Here is a 16898-nt window from a genome sequence, read left to right as displayed (position 1 = left end):
ACTACCATCTCCAGTTTGAATGAGCAAGGATGCATTCAGGGAATGAGACCCCTGGTGCCTGAGAGGATCCCAAAACAAAGCCCTCCTACTTTTGAGAACTTGATTCTCGAAAGCTTATGCTACAATAAAATTGGTTAGTCTTAAAGGTGCTACTGGACTCTTTTTGATTTTGCTACCACAGACTAACACGGCTAACTCCTCTGCTCCTACTTTTCAGTCCAGCTCAGCACCAGCAGCTGCCCCAGTTTGCTCCACAATGCCATGCTGGGGCGGGGAGGGGGGCAGGAAGGGAGGGCCAAGCAAGAAGGAAGCTTACTTCCGAATGGTTTGAACTGCCCACGCCCTCTTTTGGGCCGCTTTGCGTGCCAGAACGCCTCTCCACCGGGCCTCCAGTTTGATGGCTGCAAGAGAGAATCCCCATGCAAGATACATACACATGGCAACCCCCTGGCTACAGGCTCAAGCCAGATGGAAGAGGCACCCACACTCCCTGGGCTGTATTGCTTAAGCAAAAAAAAGCAGACCCAGGGGAGCCCGTCTCCCAGCCCAGGCAAAGGGCTCCTCTGCCCCCACCCCCACCCCCCAGACCCAACCCAAACTGCACCCATGAAACCAAGGGCCAAGCTGCAAGTGACGAATGACACTTGAACAGCAAGTGAACAGCCTCAGGTGTATTCCTCCCTGTTCACCTGCGCTCCACTTGATCACGTACAAGTGTCATTCGTCTCTTGTAGCTTGGCCCCAAGTCCCAAGCCCTGCTTCATAAACCCTCAGGGTGGCTGCAGCCCTTGGAATTTAGTTCCCCAGCAAAAATATGGCCTGGCAGTTCAGCTATCTACTTGCAAGAGCCTGCTCAGCTTATTAGGGCCACCAAAAGCATGCTCTAACCCCTTCTTAGCGTAACACCACCACCCCCTGCCCCAGTAGCTCATAATAAAATCCATTAACACAACAGCTCAGCTTACAGTTAAAGGAAACAAACTCCACCTTAAACTTTATCAACCACATTCAAACCAACGAATGCAAAGATCTTCCAGAACCAGAACCAGAACTGGGGCTCTACAGTGACGTTTAAAGGAGTTTCCAAGTAGGAAGTCAGTCTTCCGAATGGGAGCATGGATGCCCGCTGAACCGCTGGGATTCCCCAGAACATGGCTTTAAAACCACCCAGCACACGTCGTGCAAAGGAAACGTCATGACGGATGAGAGGCAGCAGATGGCGCTGCTGTTCAATGTATTTGCACAGAGAGGCGCCCCATTTTCAGACACGTCAACTGGCTATTCTTAACATGTTTGATCAGTCTATAGCTTAATACGAAGGCCGCTAACTCCAGCTTGGGAAATTCATGGAGATTTCGGAGCAGAGTTTGGGGAGAGGAGAGTGCTTAACAGGGATGCGGCATCTTTAGAGCCCCCCCTCTGGAGCTGCCTTTTTCTCCCGGGGAACTGATCTCTGTAGTCCGGAGATCAGTTGTCACTCCAAGAAAACTCTACCCCCTATTTATTTACCCATTTATCCTACTTCATCACTTTGCTTATATTTGGACCTCTGATCTCCCTAACCATCCATCACATGTAACTGCTAATTATGTTGATTCATGAAGGGATTCACTCCTAATAGACTTTCTACCTCCTCTCTTCCCTTTTCCACCTTACTTTAGGAATTTCTATTTGAAAGGTCTGCGATGGACTCCACACCAAACCTCTCTGCCTCCTTCCCCTGTCCTCTTGTAACCTTCCTCATAAGATGAGTTCTCAGTACGACCTCCACTTCACAGATCTGAAAAGATTTGTGACTCACAATAAAGTTGCTAGTCTTTAAGGTGACCCTGGAGTTTTTGACTTTATGTTGCTCAACCAGACTAGCACAGCTCACCCTTTTGCAACTTCACTGAGAAGCTTTTACTTATGTGGAAATAAAGATATAGTGTGACTAGCTGCTGTGCCATCAGGGTCAGGTGGGGCCTTGTGGGGGCCTCAACAGGCCTCGGGCTGAGGAGGGGGAGGGATTAATAGCGCCTCTTCCTACTACCTTCCCCTGTAGCTGGTTAGCTGGCAAAGGGGTCTCATTCCCCTGGGGTGGGAGATTCCGTGCCCCTGCTCCCACTGCCTGCCACTGAAGAAAAATAAAGAAAACCCTGCAGAGTTGCTGTGGTGTCACATCACTTCCAGTAAAAACCTGCAGCATTGAGTCACTTCTGGTAAAAAAATCGGTAGAAACTTAAGGCAAGATCTAGGAATCTCTGTGTGTGTGTATGTGTTTGTTTCTGTTTTTTACTGGAAGTGACTGACGTCAGAGCTGGTGTTGCACCTGCCCATATTCCCACTCACAGCCCTCCCACCCGTTGCCAGCTGGCAGGAGAGCCAGCTAGTCCCCCCAGGCCTGAGTCCCTGGCCCTTATGAGGTGCAACACCAGGGAATATCCAGAGCAGAGTTAGAAAGTGGCAACCTTGGGGAAGTTAAGGATGTCCGTCACAAACTGTTTTGACTTCTAGCAGAGTTGCATTTCAAGCTCTAAACAAGAACCACTGTTGCTGCAAACAAACACTTACCAGCCTGTTTCTTCTTCTGGAACTCGCGCTTCCCCAAACATCCCTTGTATTTGGCTTGCACTCTGGAAACTGAACGGGGAGAAAAAAGTATTGTTTGCTAGGAGCCCAGGTCTGCAGCCATTCCGCTCAGTGGCTGCATTAATTCCTGCTGCTTCCTATCCAGGACGACACAGGAGAACACTCATTAGGGTTGGATCCTGCAGATCTGTTCCTATAACAGTGGTGCTGTCCCCTGCAAAGAAAACTCCTTGCACTGGGGGGGAAATGCTGTTATTAATGGAACATATCTCCCAGATCTAGCCCAGGACAGGAAAGGCTGCTTTATCTCCATAGATGATAAATCCACACTGTTTCCTCGGGCTGGTATCAGCTGGCTGAGGTCTCAGGCAAGGGTCTTTCCCAACTCTGCTACAGAGATGGCATTCTTGGGGCTTCCATGGAACAGGACGTGGTCTACCAGCTATCACGGATACCAGAAAGCACTGGAAAAATAGTCAGCCTTTCCAGGACACACCAATGCTACTCTGAGAGTCTTCAACAAAAGAACTTAAGATTCCAGCATCAAATTCCTGAATTAGAATTCATCAGGAAGCCTGGGATTTATCTCATTAGGCCTCGATCAGGACAACAGTTTCCACGTTAAATTAGCTTAGCAGGTCTAGGAACTTTGTTACCATTTATTACTGCTGTTGTGAATAGCTACTATGCATACCTTGTGAACAATTGAACTCTGCAGAGAAGGGGTCAAGGTCACCGTCTACAACTTCTTTCAGTGCCCATGTATGTATCTGCCAACTGAAAGCACACTGTGTGCTTCTGATGAACCAGGTTCTGGCCCACAGAGACTTCTGCCACATTACATCTAATCTATTAGTTTTACGGCGTCACAAGACACCCTTCTGTGTTGCCTTAGCTCACTCGCCCCTCCAGACTCGGGGACATTCCCTGGGTTTACTGGAAATTTCTGCCTAAGCCACTTCCTGATCCAACTCCAGCTGTGCCCAGAAGAGCCCTCCTGGGGGGAATTTCTTTGTGGTTACAAACTGATCACCTGGCTGATTTACCAGTACGGAGAGAATGCTACTTGCAATGGTACCGTTTCACAGTGAGGCAGTTTGTCACAAAAATGAAGGCGATTCCCGGGTCTGCTTCAAGTAGTCAATTCAGAGCCAAGCTAGAAGTGACGAATGACACTTGCCTGGCAAGTGAACAGACTCACGTGTATTCCTCCCTGTTCACTTGCCATTCACTTGCGCTCCACTAGATCAAGTGGAGAGTGAGTGAATGGCAAGTGAACAGGGAGGAATACACATGAGTCTCTTCACTTGCCAGGCAAGTGTCATTCATCACTTCTAGCTTGGCTCTCAAACAGCCTCTTTGCCCAGGGCTGGTTCAAGGCCTGCAAGCAAGTCACCTCCTGGGTCTGTACTGGTGCCAGCCAAGCCCAGGGATAAGTGCAAGTCCCCTCATGCGCCACGGATGCTGGGAACGAACTGAGCCCTTGTATTTCATCAGCACCCTCCTCACTGCACCGCCCTGTGCAGCTGCCTGAAAGCAGCCCCGTCTTCCCCCCAAGCAGGAGTCACAGCCAACAACCATCGTTCACAAGCCGGCCTCCTCTGCAGGGCACTCCCGAGGGCCGGCCCCCATCCGCTCTGGGAGCCGAGGGCACAAGACCAGCTGGCTCATCCCACAAGCCATGCAAACGCCACAGCTACTATATTCTCTGCCAGACTGAATCCTCAGAAGCTACTGGAAAGCAGCTGCAAACAACAACATGGAAGCTAGGGAGGTTCGAGTTAGCAGGACCAAAAGCAGCCAAATACGTACTTAGCAGATGTTTTCTGTACTCAAAAGCATCTTCAGTGGCAAACAGAGTTCTCGGGAAACGAATGAATATTTTGGTCCTGGATGGAAGGAAAATAGCCTCTGAATCACGCTACGGAACTCAAGGCAGAAAATCTTTACCACCATTTAATCCCCCCCCGCCCCCGCCCCCACCCCACTGCTGAAGGATCAGGGACCATTTTCAGGTTCACCAGGAAACCATAAGGTGTTTTGCTGAGGAGCAGGTCAGGAGGAGAACCAAATGGTTTAAAACTGGATACAGCAAAGAGCTGGCTTAAGTGATGTGTTTCAGCACATGGACAGACCACTGTTCATCATGCCACGGAGAACCCTCCTGACACAGAGCAAAGGGAAGAGTCCAGTAGCACCTTTAAGACCAACCAACTTTATTGTAGCATAAGCTTTCGAGAACCACAGCTCTCTTCGTCAGATGCATCATCAGCTTCCGAGAACCACAGCTCTCTTCATCAGATGCATCATCAGCTTCTGAGAACCACAGCTCTCTTCGTCAGATGCATCTGACAAAGAGATCTGTGGTTCTCAAAAGCTGACGATGCATCTGACGAAGAGAACTGTGGTTCTCGAAAGCTTATGCTACAATAAAGTTGGTTGGTCTTAAAAGGTGCTACTGGACTCTTTACTATTTTGCAACTACAGACTAACTAACACAGCTAACTCCTCTGGATCTAAGAGCAAAGGGAAGATCTGGTTGAGCCAGCACTGAGAGGGGAGAAGTTGCAAAAGAGGCTCTGCCCCTCCAACTGAACTGAGCACAGTCGCATCTGATGAGCACCAACATCTTTAGAGGCCACCGTCCTCCCACTGTGGCAAGCCAGGCAGTAATACAAATAGGAAAGGCCTTTTCAGTTGTGGCACCTACGCTATGGAATGCCCCTCCCCCATCACATTATGCTTATGAGCATGTGGCTCTCTCTTCCCCTTTTGCTATCAGACATTTTTATCTTTGCCCTGCCACTGTTCAGGAATTGACTTCTGTTACTTGCCTTCACATGTATTTTCTGCAGCTTTTAATCATTAGTTTAAAAGATGATCATTTTAAAAGGATTTTGTGGTTTTCCCAACTCTGTACTGGTGTTCTACGAATTTATTTCTAGTGTTTTATTGCTCTTTGTAGTTTGGGTGTTTGTCAACTACCTAAATGTATAAGAATGTGGTGTGTAAATAGTTAAAGAAGCCAAATAACTGGGCACCACTTCCCAATGCTGGCACTTACTTGCCCATTTTATACTCGTCGGGCTTGTATCCGAGGTGTTTGATCAACTTCTCCACCCCCCTGGCTGCTGAGCCCCGCCAATGAGGCCATGTTTCTGGACACAGTGATTTGTACCTGAAAAAAACAAGAGAAAAGTGTTCCATACCAGGGAGGCCAGAACAAAAGGAACCCATAACAGATATATTGAAAAGTTTTGGGAGGACAAAATTCTCCGGGGGTCCGGTTAACATGTCTCCCAGTCAGATGTTCTTCTGGTGTTCCCAGTGTGAGCACTGGGAGCCACTGCAGCGTCTAAAGAGCCTCTTGCAGATTTACCTTTGCAGGAAGTGTTCGTACTTTCGACGGTATGCAAAGCCCGCTCGCCTCACTCGCAGGTGCTCCATCAGACCCAAGTACTTCACCTGGTGTCTGATCAAGGAGTCGTCAAATTTGTCTGCGGAAATACAAGCCACACAAAGCACTGAAGATGGCTACTGACTGGACAAGGTTACAGTTGCAAGCTTTGAGCCAGCAAGGCACCTGGGAGGAAAAGCAAAGAGGATATTCGCTTTTATCCCATCCTGCCTCGAGGTGGTTTCCCCTTGCCCCACCCCATTTTATCCCAACAGCCTCACACAGGCAGCTGGGAACCGCAAAATTAGTACAGCAAGAAGCAGGACCAAGGGAAGACCTTGGAAGTCAGGACTGAGAATCCAAGCAGTCCTGCAATGCCCCAGAAACACTGTTACTCTATGCAGATGCTGACATAACAGGAGTGTACCTCAGAAGAACTGCAGCCCCAAAGGGCAAAAGACCACAGACAGCAATTGACTGAAACTGCTACACCGCATTCACACAGCACTGTAGGTACAGAGTTACTTAAATCTTGATTATGTACAAGGACCTCATATGCCAGATTGCGAAGTATAACTCGTTGGTAAAAAGCTGCCACATGGAAAACCATCTTAACTGGATTCCTACCAAGCAACAAATTTACCTGGATGTCCACAAGTATGTATTTGTGTTCAGTTTCTTTCCAAGTCTGCTGTCTCCATGCCCTCCCCCAGATTTCTGCCTTGTGGTTTCTAGCTATTCCATGAGAGCTAGAAACTTGGGCTTTAAAAAAAAAAATTAGAAGCAAGCAAGCCATTAAGGATGTTAAGGATTATAGAGGCTGCCCCAAACCCCATGTAATGCCAAGGAGAAGTCACTTACCGGGCTTCTTGTCTTCATTGGGTTTTATGCACCTGATATAGGAGGGTTCTTTGGACATGAGGATTTCTATCAGGCTTGCAAGGCTGTTCTTGAACTGAGTGGCAACCTGCATAGACAAAAGCACTCAGCAACTGCAGCGAGCAATGCTGGAGAGAAGCGTGGCTTGGGAAGGGGCATCTCCTGTCCACCTTTCTGGAAGATTCCTCCTCCAGTCCAAAGACCTAAAACTGCATTTGCAGCTAAGGCCAAGAGCTCAGCCCTCTCACATCATCCAAGCCACTCCAGGGCAGCAAGGAGGGCGCAAGTGTCCCCAAGGGGCCGAGCTCCCTCCCAGCCATCAGCAGCACATGAAACCTCTGGCATCACCCCCCCCCCCGCCCTCCTCCCGCCTCCCCTGGGCTCAGGCTGCTGCCTGCCAGATCCAAGCAAAGCCCTTGCAGCTTGTCCTGCCTGGTATGTACTGATTTGGGTGTGAGCACCCCCGGGATGGGGAGGGTATGCCTTGCTTTAGCTGGCAGAATATTTTGACCCAGCCCTCCACTGCGGTTCAGATTTTGAGGACAGAACTCACAGTCTCAGGCCTCCTCCGGCTATCCAGCTCTGACAGGTGAAAACATTCCCGGATGATACCGTTTTTGGATTTACACAGCACCTTGGAACAAATCACGTTTTTAAAAAAAACAGCCATCAAAGGCTACTCAGATCCAAAATAGTAAAGAGTCCAGTAGCACCTTTAAGATTAACCAACTTTATTGAGGCATAAGCTTTCGAGAACCATGGCTCTCTTCATCTGCTGCATCATCAGCTTTCAAGAACCACAGCTCTCTTCGTCAGCTGCATCATCAGCTTTTAAGAGCCACAGCCCTTTGTCAGATGCATTGACAAAGAGAGCTGTGGTTCTCAAAAGCTTATGCCACAATAAAGTTGGTTAGTCTTAAAGGTGCTACTGGACTCTTTACTATTTGGCAACTAGAGACTAACACAGCTAACTCCTCTGGATCTATGTCAGAACAAAAAGTCACAGATTCAGCAACAACTTTTAACGTTTATGTAGCACTTTCAGTGTTCAAAACACTGGATGCTGTAATTTTTACACTAGTCCTGTAAGGTAGGCCACTATTATTATTATTATTAAAGATGCTCAAACACCCGCGAGTTCAGCTCACACTTTGTTTGCTAGGAAGCCAATTTTTTACACTCTTCATTGGCCTGTTTGTGGAGGTTTGGCAGGTAGTTCCAACTGTTCCTTCCTATCAGCACAGCACAGCCAGTTTCTTACGCATACGGAGCCCCGCACAGGCAGCCCAGTGGAATTCTACTCCCCCCTCTCTGCTGCTGCACTTGGCAGGCAATTGTTTCAAGAGAGAGCTAGGTCAGTCATAAACCATATAATGCTGTATTATTGTTTTAAAAATCCTACCACATTCACAATATCCTCAGAGATATTAATGGCTGTGGACCTGAGTGGGTCAGCAGGGTCTCTGTGCATGTGCAGTTTGGGGGGGGAAACCCAATGCAATCCTATTTGGCAGGTGTCGGAGTCATTTGATGCCAAACCAAACAGATCCAGGGATCAGCTCAAATCTGTTTTCCATGAAACCTGCAGCATTCCTAGTCCGTACCGAAGGGGGTTGCTGCTGAGAGCGTGCCTTGCCCTAGATCACCAGTTGAGTTTCTAGCAGTGATGTAATCTGAACCCAGGGCCTTCCAGATCGCTGCTTGGTCACAACACCAACTGTCATGTACAGTGTTTAAAAACTGCCACCAAAAGCAGCTCCCACCCAAAAATGTCTTTTTTCCCCTTATGCACATGGAGAGTGCCTTCAAGCCACAGCTGACTTATGGCGACCCCTGGTGGGTTTTTCATAAACTCAAGTAAACCAACACCCTGTGCTTTTACCTCTTTAAGGTTTCGGTAGAGAAGATCATTATTTTTCTCCAGAAATCCTGAGAAGGGAATAGAATTCAAAAGAACACACTGAAAAAGTAGAACAGGGAACTCTTCTAAACAGACACATATAGCCATGAACAATCTTACAGCTCTAAGCCTTGCGTGGATGGCCAACAGCTCACGGAAGGGGAGCGGGAAGGTACCTAGCTCTCCTACTCCCTACCTCCAAGAGTGAACTGGGTCTTGTCTAGCTCTCTGCAGAAGATCTGATCAACACATGGATGTTGGGAGGGTTAATTAACCCCATGAAGGCTCATGGACTAATTCCCCACATTTTGTCTTCCCTCCCCCCCCTCTCCAATCTGTCCATAAAAATTCCACAGTATGATTTTCTATGACATATCTGTCTAAGTGGGATGAGAGTCACAAAAGCTCATATTGAAATAAATGTTGTTTAGTTCAAGGTGCCACTAGATTTTTTTTTTATTTTGCTGCAACAGACTAACACATCTCCCCTATTAGAATTCTTTAATCCCCTGGTGAAAGATATTTTTATATGCATTTTTCATTTTTATATTCAATAATAAAGAGTCCAGTAGCACCTGTAAGACTAACCAACTTTATTGTAGCATAAGCTTTCGAGAACCACAGCTCTCTTCATCAGATGTGTTGTCAGCTTTCGAGAAACACAGCTCTCTTCATCAGATGCATCATCAGCTTTTGAGAGCTACTGGACTCTTTTACTATTTTGGAACTACAGACTAATATGGCTAACTTCTCTGGATCTATATTCAATAAAACTCAGAAGAGGATCTAAGCCTGAAGAAACCCACCGTGTGGAGCCTACCTTAAGGGCTCCACACACAGCAGGAAATAGGTCTCACACCCAGGCCTCCTAGTTCACTGTTCCTTAGACCCACCTGCTTTCAACAGGCATCAGTTTTAAAAAAATGTTTTAAAAAATACAATTGTGGAGTCCAGGGTTCAAGAATGAATCATTCTAAGTCCAATTCCATGTTCCAGAGGCAGCATCCAACCTTAAAATAACTAATGGAAATGCAGTGAGAGAGTTCTGCCAGATACCAGACTGCAAATTCTACTAGTCCAGTTAGGAGACAGTGGTCAGGTCAAGATTTGTGTGTGTGTGTGTGTGTGTGTGTGGTGTGTGTGGCCAACCCTCAGCATAAGCGGCTTCCTCTCACCAACTGTGCAGTAGGTCACCTCTCCAGCATAGTGAAGGAGGCGGAAATCAACCCAGCCGATGGATTTTCGGGTCTTCTGCTTTGCAAGCTTTCGGCTAGAGAGAGGAAAGGGTAGAGAAAAACAGACAGCTGAACCTTTTCATCTGGGTTCCATGGCTGGGGATTTTACATCTAAACTGAAGTCAAAATATAAATGGGTCAAAGGGGGGAGGAGCCTCTGGCACGCAGTATCTTCAAGAAGGCTTGGGAAAGGTCTCCCCTAGGGGAGGTGACAGAGCAGAGGTGCGTACGTCAGGAAGTGGGCGTGGTGTCCTACTTTCTCCTCTAACTTCTCCAGGAAACTCAGATCGGTGGCTTCACCAGGCCGCAAACATTCTTCATCCTTAAAAGGAGGAAAGGACAAAGCAATGAACTGTCCGTCCACTTCTCCCTCGCAGTGAGAGTGTGGTGTGGGGGCGCCTCCAAGGCCCCAAGTGCTCTTATCGGGACCTGGTTCAGAGGCAGGACATATAGGGCCAGCTGCAGCCACGACTCCACCGCACACACAGTATCACGAGTCATCCAAGACAGATTTCTGTTTTCTTTCTGAAATGCCCTATCACCCATGACAGTAATTGCATATCTCCAGGAATTCTGCAAGCACATTGTACAAGCGCAGAATTTAGTATCAGGCAGAATCTTAGCTTGCTTTAAAAAAAAAAGAAGCAAGCTGAAACATATATCTTACTAGGTGGCCCTCAGGGCATTATTAACAATCGTAATTAACAGTAATTAACAATCATAATTTACAGGGCTCTTTTTCTGGGGAAAGAGGTGGTGGAACTCAGCGGGTTGCCCTCAGAGAAAATGGTCACATGGCTGGTGGCCCCGCCCCCTGATCTCCAGCCAGAGGGGAGTTGAGATTGCCCTCCGCGCCAGTGGCACAGAGGGCAATCTCAACTCCCCTCTGTCTGGAGATCAGGGGGCGGGGCCACCAGCCATGTGACCATTTTCAAGAGGTTCCAGAACTCCGTTCCCCGTGTTCCAGCTGAAAAAAAGCCCTGATAATTTAAGATACAGGGCCAAAATTATATGATATAGGGAGGAGCTGTGCATACACAGAACACTGCATGTGCTGCTCCATCTGAAGTGTAGCAAATGACTCTCTCGGGGGCTGTTTTGGCTCAAGAAAACAGCAAAAGGAAGAAGGCAGCACTTTCCCCCCCACCACATAACTGGTTGCAAGCCAAATCGGGCCCCCACAGACTTTTAAAATGACATTCTCGGTAGCCACACAGGGGGACCGGGACCTGAGCAGTTTAAAAGGTATCATGTCGTTTGGACCACAATTACAAAACAAATCAAGTTAAAGCCAGTTGTGACACACAACATAAGGAGAATATAAGCAGCGAACTTAAAACATGAGCTTTGCCGCATGCCCAAGAGAACATTTTTACCAATTACTTTAAAACAAGAAATAAGATAACTGCATAGATTTTGGGATGGGAGTTTTGTGATGAGGGGGCTGCTACGGGAAAGACCCTGCTCTTGTTCTTGGCATTTGTTGAAGTCTTAGAAATCACACGGAGGTTCCTGTGTTGAGTGGAGGGGCTGGGTTTCAATGCTCCATGTCCACACACACCCCATCAGCAACACAGGCAGAATAAATGATTCAAATCAAGCAAAACCTACTGTGCATTAGCATGACACAGATAACACATTCAAGTTTTAATTTAGCGCCAATCTCCTTCTAAATCCTAGACAGGCCAGCCCAGTGCAGCGCATTGGTTGAACCTTCCTCTTTAGACATAAAGCAGAAATTCCAGGATCGTAACAGGCCCTTGGGAGAGTTTGCTTGCAACTCCACACTGTTACTCAGCAAAACCCGCGGTAGCTTTGAGTCATGATACTCTGGCCTCGGGTTGCCCATGTATTAATCATTTGGTGCTAGTCCTCTGTCAACAGATGAGGAGGGTTTCGGCACACAACACAAGGCATCCTCCTTGAATTACTCACCTGAACACGAATGTCCTAACATTCAGTTCATGGAAGAACCCCTCTCGGCCCTCCTAAATGTGACTTTTCACAGTCAGACTGTCAAGGAAATTATTCTTGTGCGGGTCAACGGACGTTGCACCCAATAGCAGTTTCTGCCCTTGTGGAGTGCAACCCTGAAACAAACGACCAACCCCACAGCTCCGAGGAGGGTCTTTGTTCTGAAAATATCTTTGCCATAAGTCCCAAATGGGGTGTCACTGGCAACTGCCACCTGCATCTCCCTGCCTAGTCCAGGTCCTTGATACTGCCCTGCCCCCGCCCCACTTCCCTGGCAGGGAAAAGCAGGTGCCAGGGTCACCTCACAAGGCAGGAAATGGAGACTGGCACAGTACGGATACATGAAGGTGCCTTTTTTCCCATTTTCATATATTGCTGTTGCGAACCTTTCCATCTCATAGGTTTGATTCACGCAAGGAAGCAGCAAAACCAAAATGAGGATTTGGGAGTCGAAGCAGCAGAGATGATCATTTAAAAATCTCTTGTAATCAGCAGCCGTGCATCCCTATAATGTGGTAGATCACAAGGACCCATTCCGCTAACAGCGGCGCTCCCATCACCATCACAAGAGGCTTTTTTAATCCAGTTCAACTGCTGTAGCTTCCCACAACAAAATTTAGGAATTCTTCTTTTGTGAGGGTGCTTGGGAATTCTACATGAGGGCAAGCTTGTATGGTTGCCCGGTGCTACACTGCAGGGGCAACAGGCCTTCTGCATGGCAGGTCCCCTCCCCCATTTTCCTTGCCCCAGTCTCCCAGCAGTGACCACCCTCCTCTCATGCCACCAGGGCTTTTTCAGGTTTTTTTTTTTTAAAAAAATTGGCAATTGAATATTATAACAATTACCAGCTTTCATTTTTAAAAGAAAGTCTCTAGTCCCATGCCTTTCCCCTTAGATCACCACAATGAAAACGGCTAGATACCGGGGTGGGAGGTGGGGAGGTTAAAGCAAAGCTGGGAACTCACAGAACCTGATAGACACATCAGTACAACATCATAACAATATTCAGTTGCTGATTTTTAAAGAAAAGCCCCCTGGTGGTGGGAGGGAAAATGGTTACCTCGGGCCTGGAGAACGGAAAACCTGAACTTTTCTGCTCATCCAGGTTTTGATATGGTCTTTCCCCAAATTTCATACAACAAACTAGGTAGATGAAAGCAGTAGGATACTCTGGAGAAGTAGGAGATAGGTGGGGAAACCCGCTTCCCAAAAGCATTGAACCCAGCTGGAAAAGGTCTTTGAGTAGCAGTGGGAGGTCAAAGTTCAAGTCTCTACTGTGCTATCCTTGGGCTATCCTGCGCTATCCTTGGGTGATCTTCGGCCAGTCCCTTTCCTTCAGCTTGACGTATCTCACAGAGTTCTTGTGAGGGCAAACTGAAGAAAGTGAAAACCTTGTACACTGCCCCAAGCCCCTTGGAGGAAAGGTGAAATGAAAATGGGACTGCTAGCTAACTTACCAGCTTCCTTTGCCACGACAGTTAAACATATCCCTAAATTTACATTAATCAAATGTTTTTCTTACCAGTATAGAAATAATCCCTTTATGTTTCTCTTCCACTAGATCGCAAATTATCTTGTTGTTGAAATATGGAACTGGTTCCCACTGGAATTAGAAGAAAAAGTTCAAAAAGGGTTTAAAAAAAACAAAAACAGATTTTTTGCAAAGTCAGACACTCCTTTGATTTGAGTATCAAAAAGACTTATGCATGTGACGAAAGGCCACTACTGTGTTGGGTGATTTAAGACCGAAGCACGGATAGAACATTTAGGAAAGTTTAGACAAAGTCTGAAGAGGCAGGCAATAGTTTTTAAGAGCTGAAAAAGGCTTGTGATAAATATCATTCCCTGCAGGCTGGAGATGAATTATAATTTTTTTAAAGTCATAAATACTTTGAAAAATGTATTATTGCTCACGACATGCACACTTAACTTCACCTGTGATAAACAGAGTGGGCAGGGGTTTTCCCCCCAAAGAACGTGCAATACCTGTTTGAGTGGAGGCCACGGGAGGGGGGGAATCAAAGAGAGTCTGGGCACACCACATGGCAAGTGACCCTCTCTCAGGCTACTTCCTGTTCCCTCGAAAACAGCTTCCATCGTTCACCATGTGCTTCGAATGAACATGAACCCACTTTATAAAAGCAGGGCTTTTTTCTGGGAAAAGAGGTGGTGGAACTCAGTGGGTTGCCTTTGGAGAAAATGGTCACATGGCTGGTGGTCCCGCCCCCTGATCTCCAGACAGAGGGGAGTTTAGATTGCCCTCCGGTGCGGAGGGCAATCTAAACTCCCCTCTGCCTGGAGATCAGGGGGCGGGGCCACCAGTCATGTGACCATTTTCAAGAGGTTCCGGAACTCCGTTCCACCGCGTTCCAGCTGAAAAAAAGCCCTGGAGGCATCTTGCCCCATTGCTTTAAATATGATCCTACTGGGTAGTTCTATGTCATTTAATCTCAGTCTTAGAATTACTTATGTTCTGTTTCAGCAATTCTTCAACTCTGTATTGGATTTTAGCTGATGTTACGTCTTTGCAAATTCACATTTCCATACCCTATGGCATTGCTAATTGAAATGTCCTTGAAATTGACTGTACTCATCTCACACTATGTAATCCACTTTGAGTCTCAGTGAGAAAAGTGGACTATAAATTACATAAATAAATAAATAAAATAACTGGAGATCCCTGGTATGAAACTTGGAATCGGAGGCACACCAAGCAGGTGCCCCTATACACTTCCAGCCATTTTAAAAACTATTTTCTTGGCCAGTGAAAAGAGCATCCACACCTAAGCAGCCCACCGAATTGGTCTTTCCATTCCAGGGGCAGCCGGACAGAACTCTGCAGGGAATCTGAGGAGAGGGAGGCAGACGGGCAGGGCCCTTACCTCTATGCCCTCCAACTTGTATTCCTCTTGCTCAGCCTTCAGAGTCATCTCTATTAGCAGCTGCTGGAGCTTCTCATTGCAGTAGTTGATACAAAACTGTTCAAAACTTGTGAAAATATCAACAGCAGAAAGTCAATGAAAATACAGGGCCAGATCTCCAAAACCACAGCCCAGCAGGCAACCTGTGTCTGGACTGTACCACTTCAGACTGCAGGTGGAGGCTCATATCAGTAGTGGTCCCTCCACACAAAACAAGACAAAAAGCCCCTGCACATAGCAAACTGGGTGTCAGGAAGAAAAGTTTGAGCCTCGCTTCCTCTTCAGCGTACTTCAGTCAGGCATATGGTGGTTGAGGTGGGTGGGCCACCCAAGGTGTTCGTATCAGCCTCCTGCCATGGGGGGAGCGCACGTCCCCCGGTGTCTATAATCCTCTGTAACTGGACACCCTGCCCCACGGGTTATCTAGGCTGAGTGGGTGGGGCAATATGTGCGTGGCTGTTTTTTAAAATCTGTGTTGTTATTGATGTTTATATTGCTGCTAAATTTGATTCTATTTTATTATACATTTTGAAATGTGTGATACACTCTGAGCCCGCTTGTGGGGAGAGCAGAATAAAAATTACATGAATAATTAATAAATTAATTAATAAATAAATACGTATGGGGAGAGAGGGTGGAATTGTAAGAAGGCACCAGGTTCTCCACCTGGTGTTTGAGGTGGTTCAGCCCTGACACAGGTCAACCACCATCCTCTGAGGATAAATATACTTGATAAATGTTGTAAAAACCAAAGTCAAATTCTTATCCAATATTCATTTTGCAGAGAAAGCAAGCAGAGACTGTCCTATGAGCAATCTCTCTCATTTCAAAAGAGCTGATAACGAGAAATAACATTTGTACAAACCACTTTTTAGAGTGTGGCTGTGCCTGCATTTTTGTGGAAGCGGCTCAGTTCGGGATGAAATATTGAACCCTCCTGACCCTACAAAATCCTTTGCATTGTAAATCGTACTAAATTTGAGCCAGACACAACCCAACTGCCAGTCCCAAGCTAGTAAGCAGTCTCCGTTGCAGCTCAGTGCTGCCCCACTAAACATACGAAGCTGCCGTGGACTGATCCAGCCCCACCTTCTACCTAGCCCAGTATTATCTCTTCTGACTGGCAGTGGGTCTCAGGCAAAGAGAAGTCTTTTCCGGCACTGGAAATCCTTTAACCGGGGACTGAACCTGGGTCCTTCTCTACACAGAGCAGAAAATGTACGTCCTCGTCTTCGTTGTATCTGAAGCACCCAGACTGAATGGGTACAGCACAGCCCGTTTATTCAGAGACTTCCTAAGACCACAGGAGTTTAGTTTCCACCCCACTCACCTGTTTGTCTCGAAAACCTCAAAGCCATAGATGTCCAGCAGCCCAATCACCGTCTTCCTGGTGAGATCCTGCCAAGCAAAGCACATTCAGCAACTCTTTTCAGTCCTTCTCCTGGCGGCAAACATGTTGTCAGCTTTGCGTCCCACACGCAGAAGCCAGTCATGGGCCGTCGTCACACTGGCTTTTATTTAGCGCTAAAATGGCGCTATTTCCCGGCAAACACCCACCTTATTCCAACACTGCAGCGATTTTCTCTCGTCTGCTTTGTGCTTGATAGTCGCGCTATTTTGTGCCTCAGTGTGAATGCCTCACATCGATGTATTTCGCCTCGCAACGTCCTATGCCCTCCCTTCAATCCCAGAATCCATTTCTTCCTGCGACTCCCCTTTTTTAAATTTTATTATGTCCTTATAACGCCATAACGACATAACACAATGCAGACTTTCTGCTGAAGTAAAAATGACTCAATCGCCATGGCAGAGTCTTCAGCGATGGGGACCACGCCAGACAGGGAGTTTTCTGCGGGCAAAGGGCTATTTATATAATTTCAAAGTTGGAAAAACAAAAGGGTCGTAATGTTTTGCTCTAACGGAATGTTTATATGCTGTTATTCCGTTATAGCGGAATTTTAAAAAAGGGGGGGGGAGCTGCTTCTGCGCGGTTAGAGAGAACAGAACAGAGTGCTTTGGTG

General features: G+C 47.0%; 1 protein-coding gene across 1 annotated transcript in view; it reads right to left on the bottom strand.

The window, feature by feature from the left end:
• Positions 1-16898, bottom strand: part of MYO1H (myosin IH) — a 55009-nt gene that overhangs the window by 11717 nt on the left and 26394 nt on the right. The window contains exons 10-22 of the mRNA XM_054996243.1: positions 16208-16275; positions 14839-14944; positions 13479-13559; positions 10213-10304; positions 9923-10017; positions 8730-8776; positions 7401-7481; positions 6830-6935; positions 5951-6068; positions 5636-5749; positions 4384-4460; positions 2554-2622; positions 317-401 (exon numbers count right to left, since the gene is read on the bottom strand). Of these exons, the coding sequence (XP_054852218.1) occupies positions 317-401; positions 2554-2622; positions 4384-4460; positions 5636-5749; positions 5951-6068; positions 6830-6935; positions 7401-7481; positions 8730-8776; positions 9923-10017; positions 10213-10304; positions 13479-13559; positions 14839-14944; positions 16208-16275 (1139 nt within the window). The remainder of the gene's footprint in view (positions 1-316; positions 402-2553; positions 2623-4383; positions 4461-5635; positions 5750-5950; positions 6069-6829; positions 6936-7400; positions 7482-8729; positions 8777-9922; positions 10018-10212; positions 10305-13478; positions 13560-14838; positions 14945-16207; positions 16276-16898) is intronic.

This window comes from Eublepharis macularius, chromosome 13 (genome assembly GCF_028583425.1).
Source record: "Eublepharis macularius isolate TG4126 chromosome 13, MPM_Emac_v1.0, whole genome shotgun sequence".
NCBI lineage: Eukaryota > Metazoa > Chordata > Lepidosauria > Squamata > Eublepharidae > Eublepharis > Eublepharis macularius.
The sequence above is the reverse complement of the archived record's forward strand: the minus strand, read 5'-3'. Positions and strand labels throughout refer to the sequence as shown.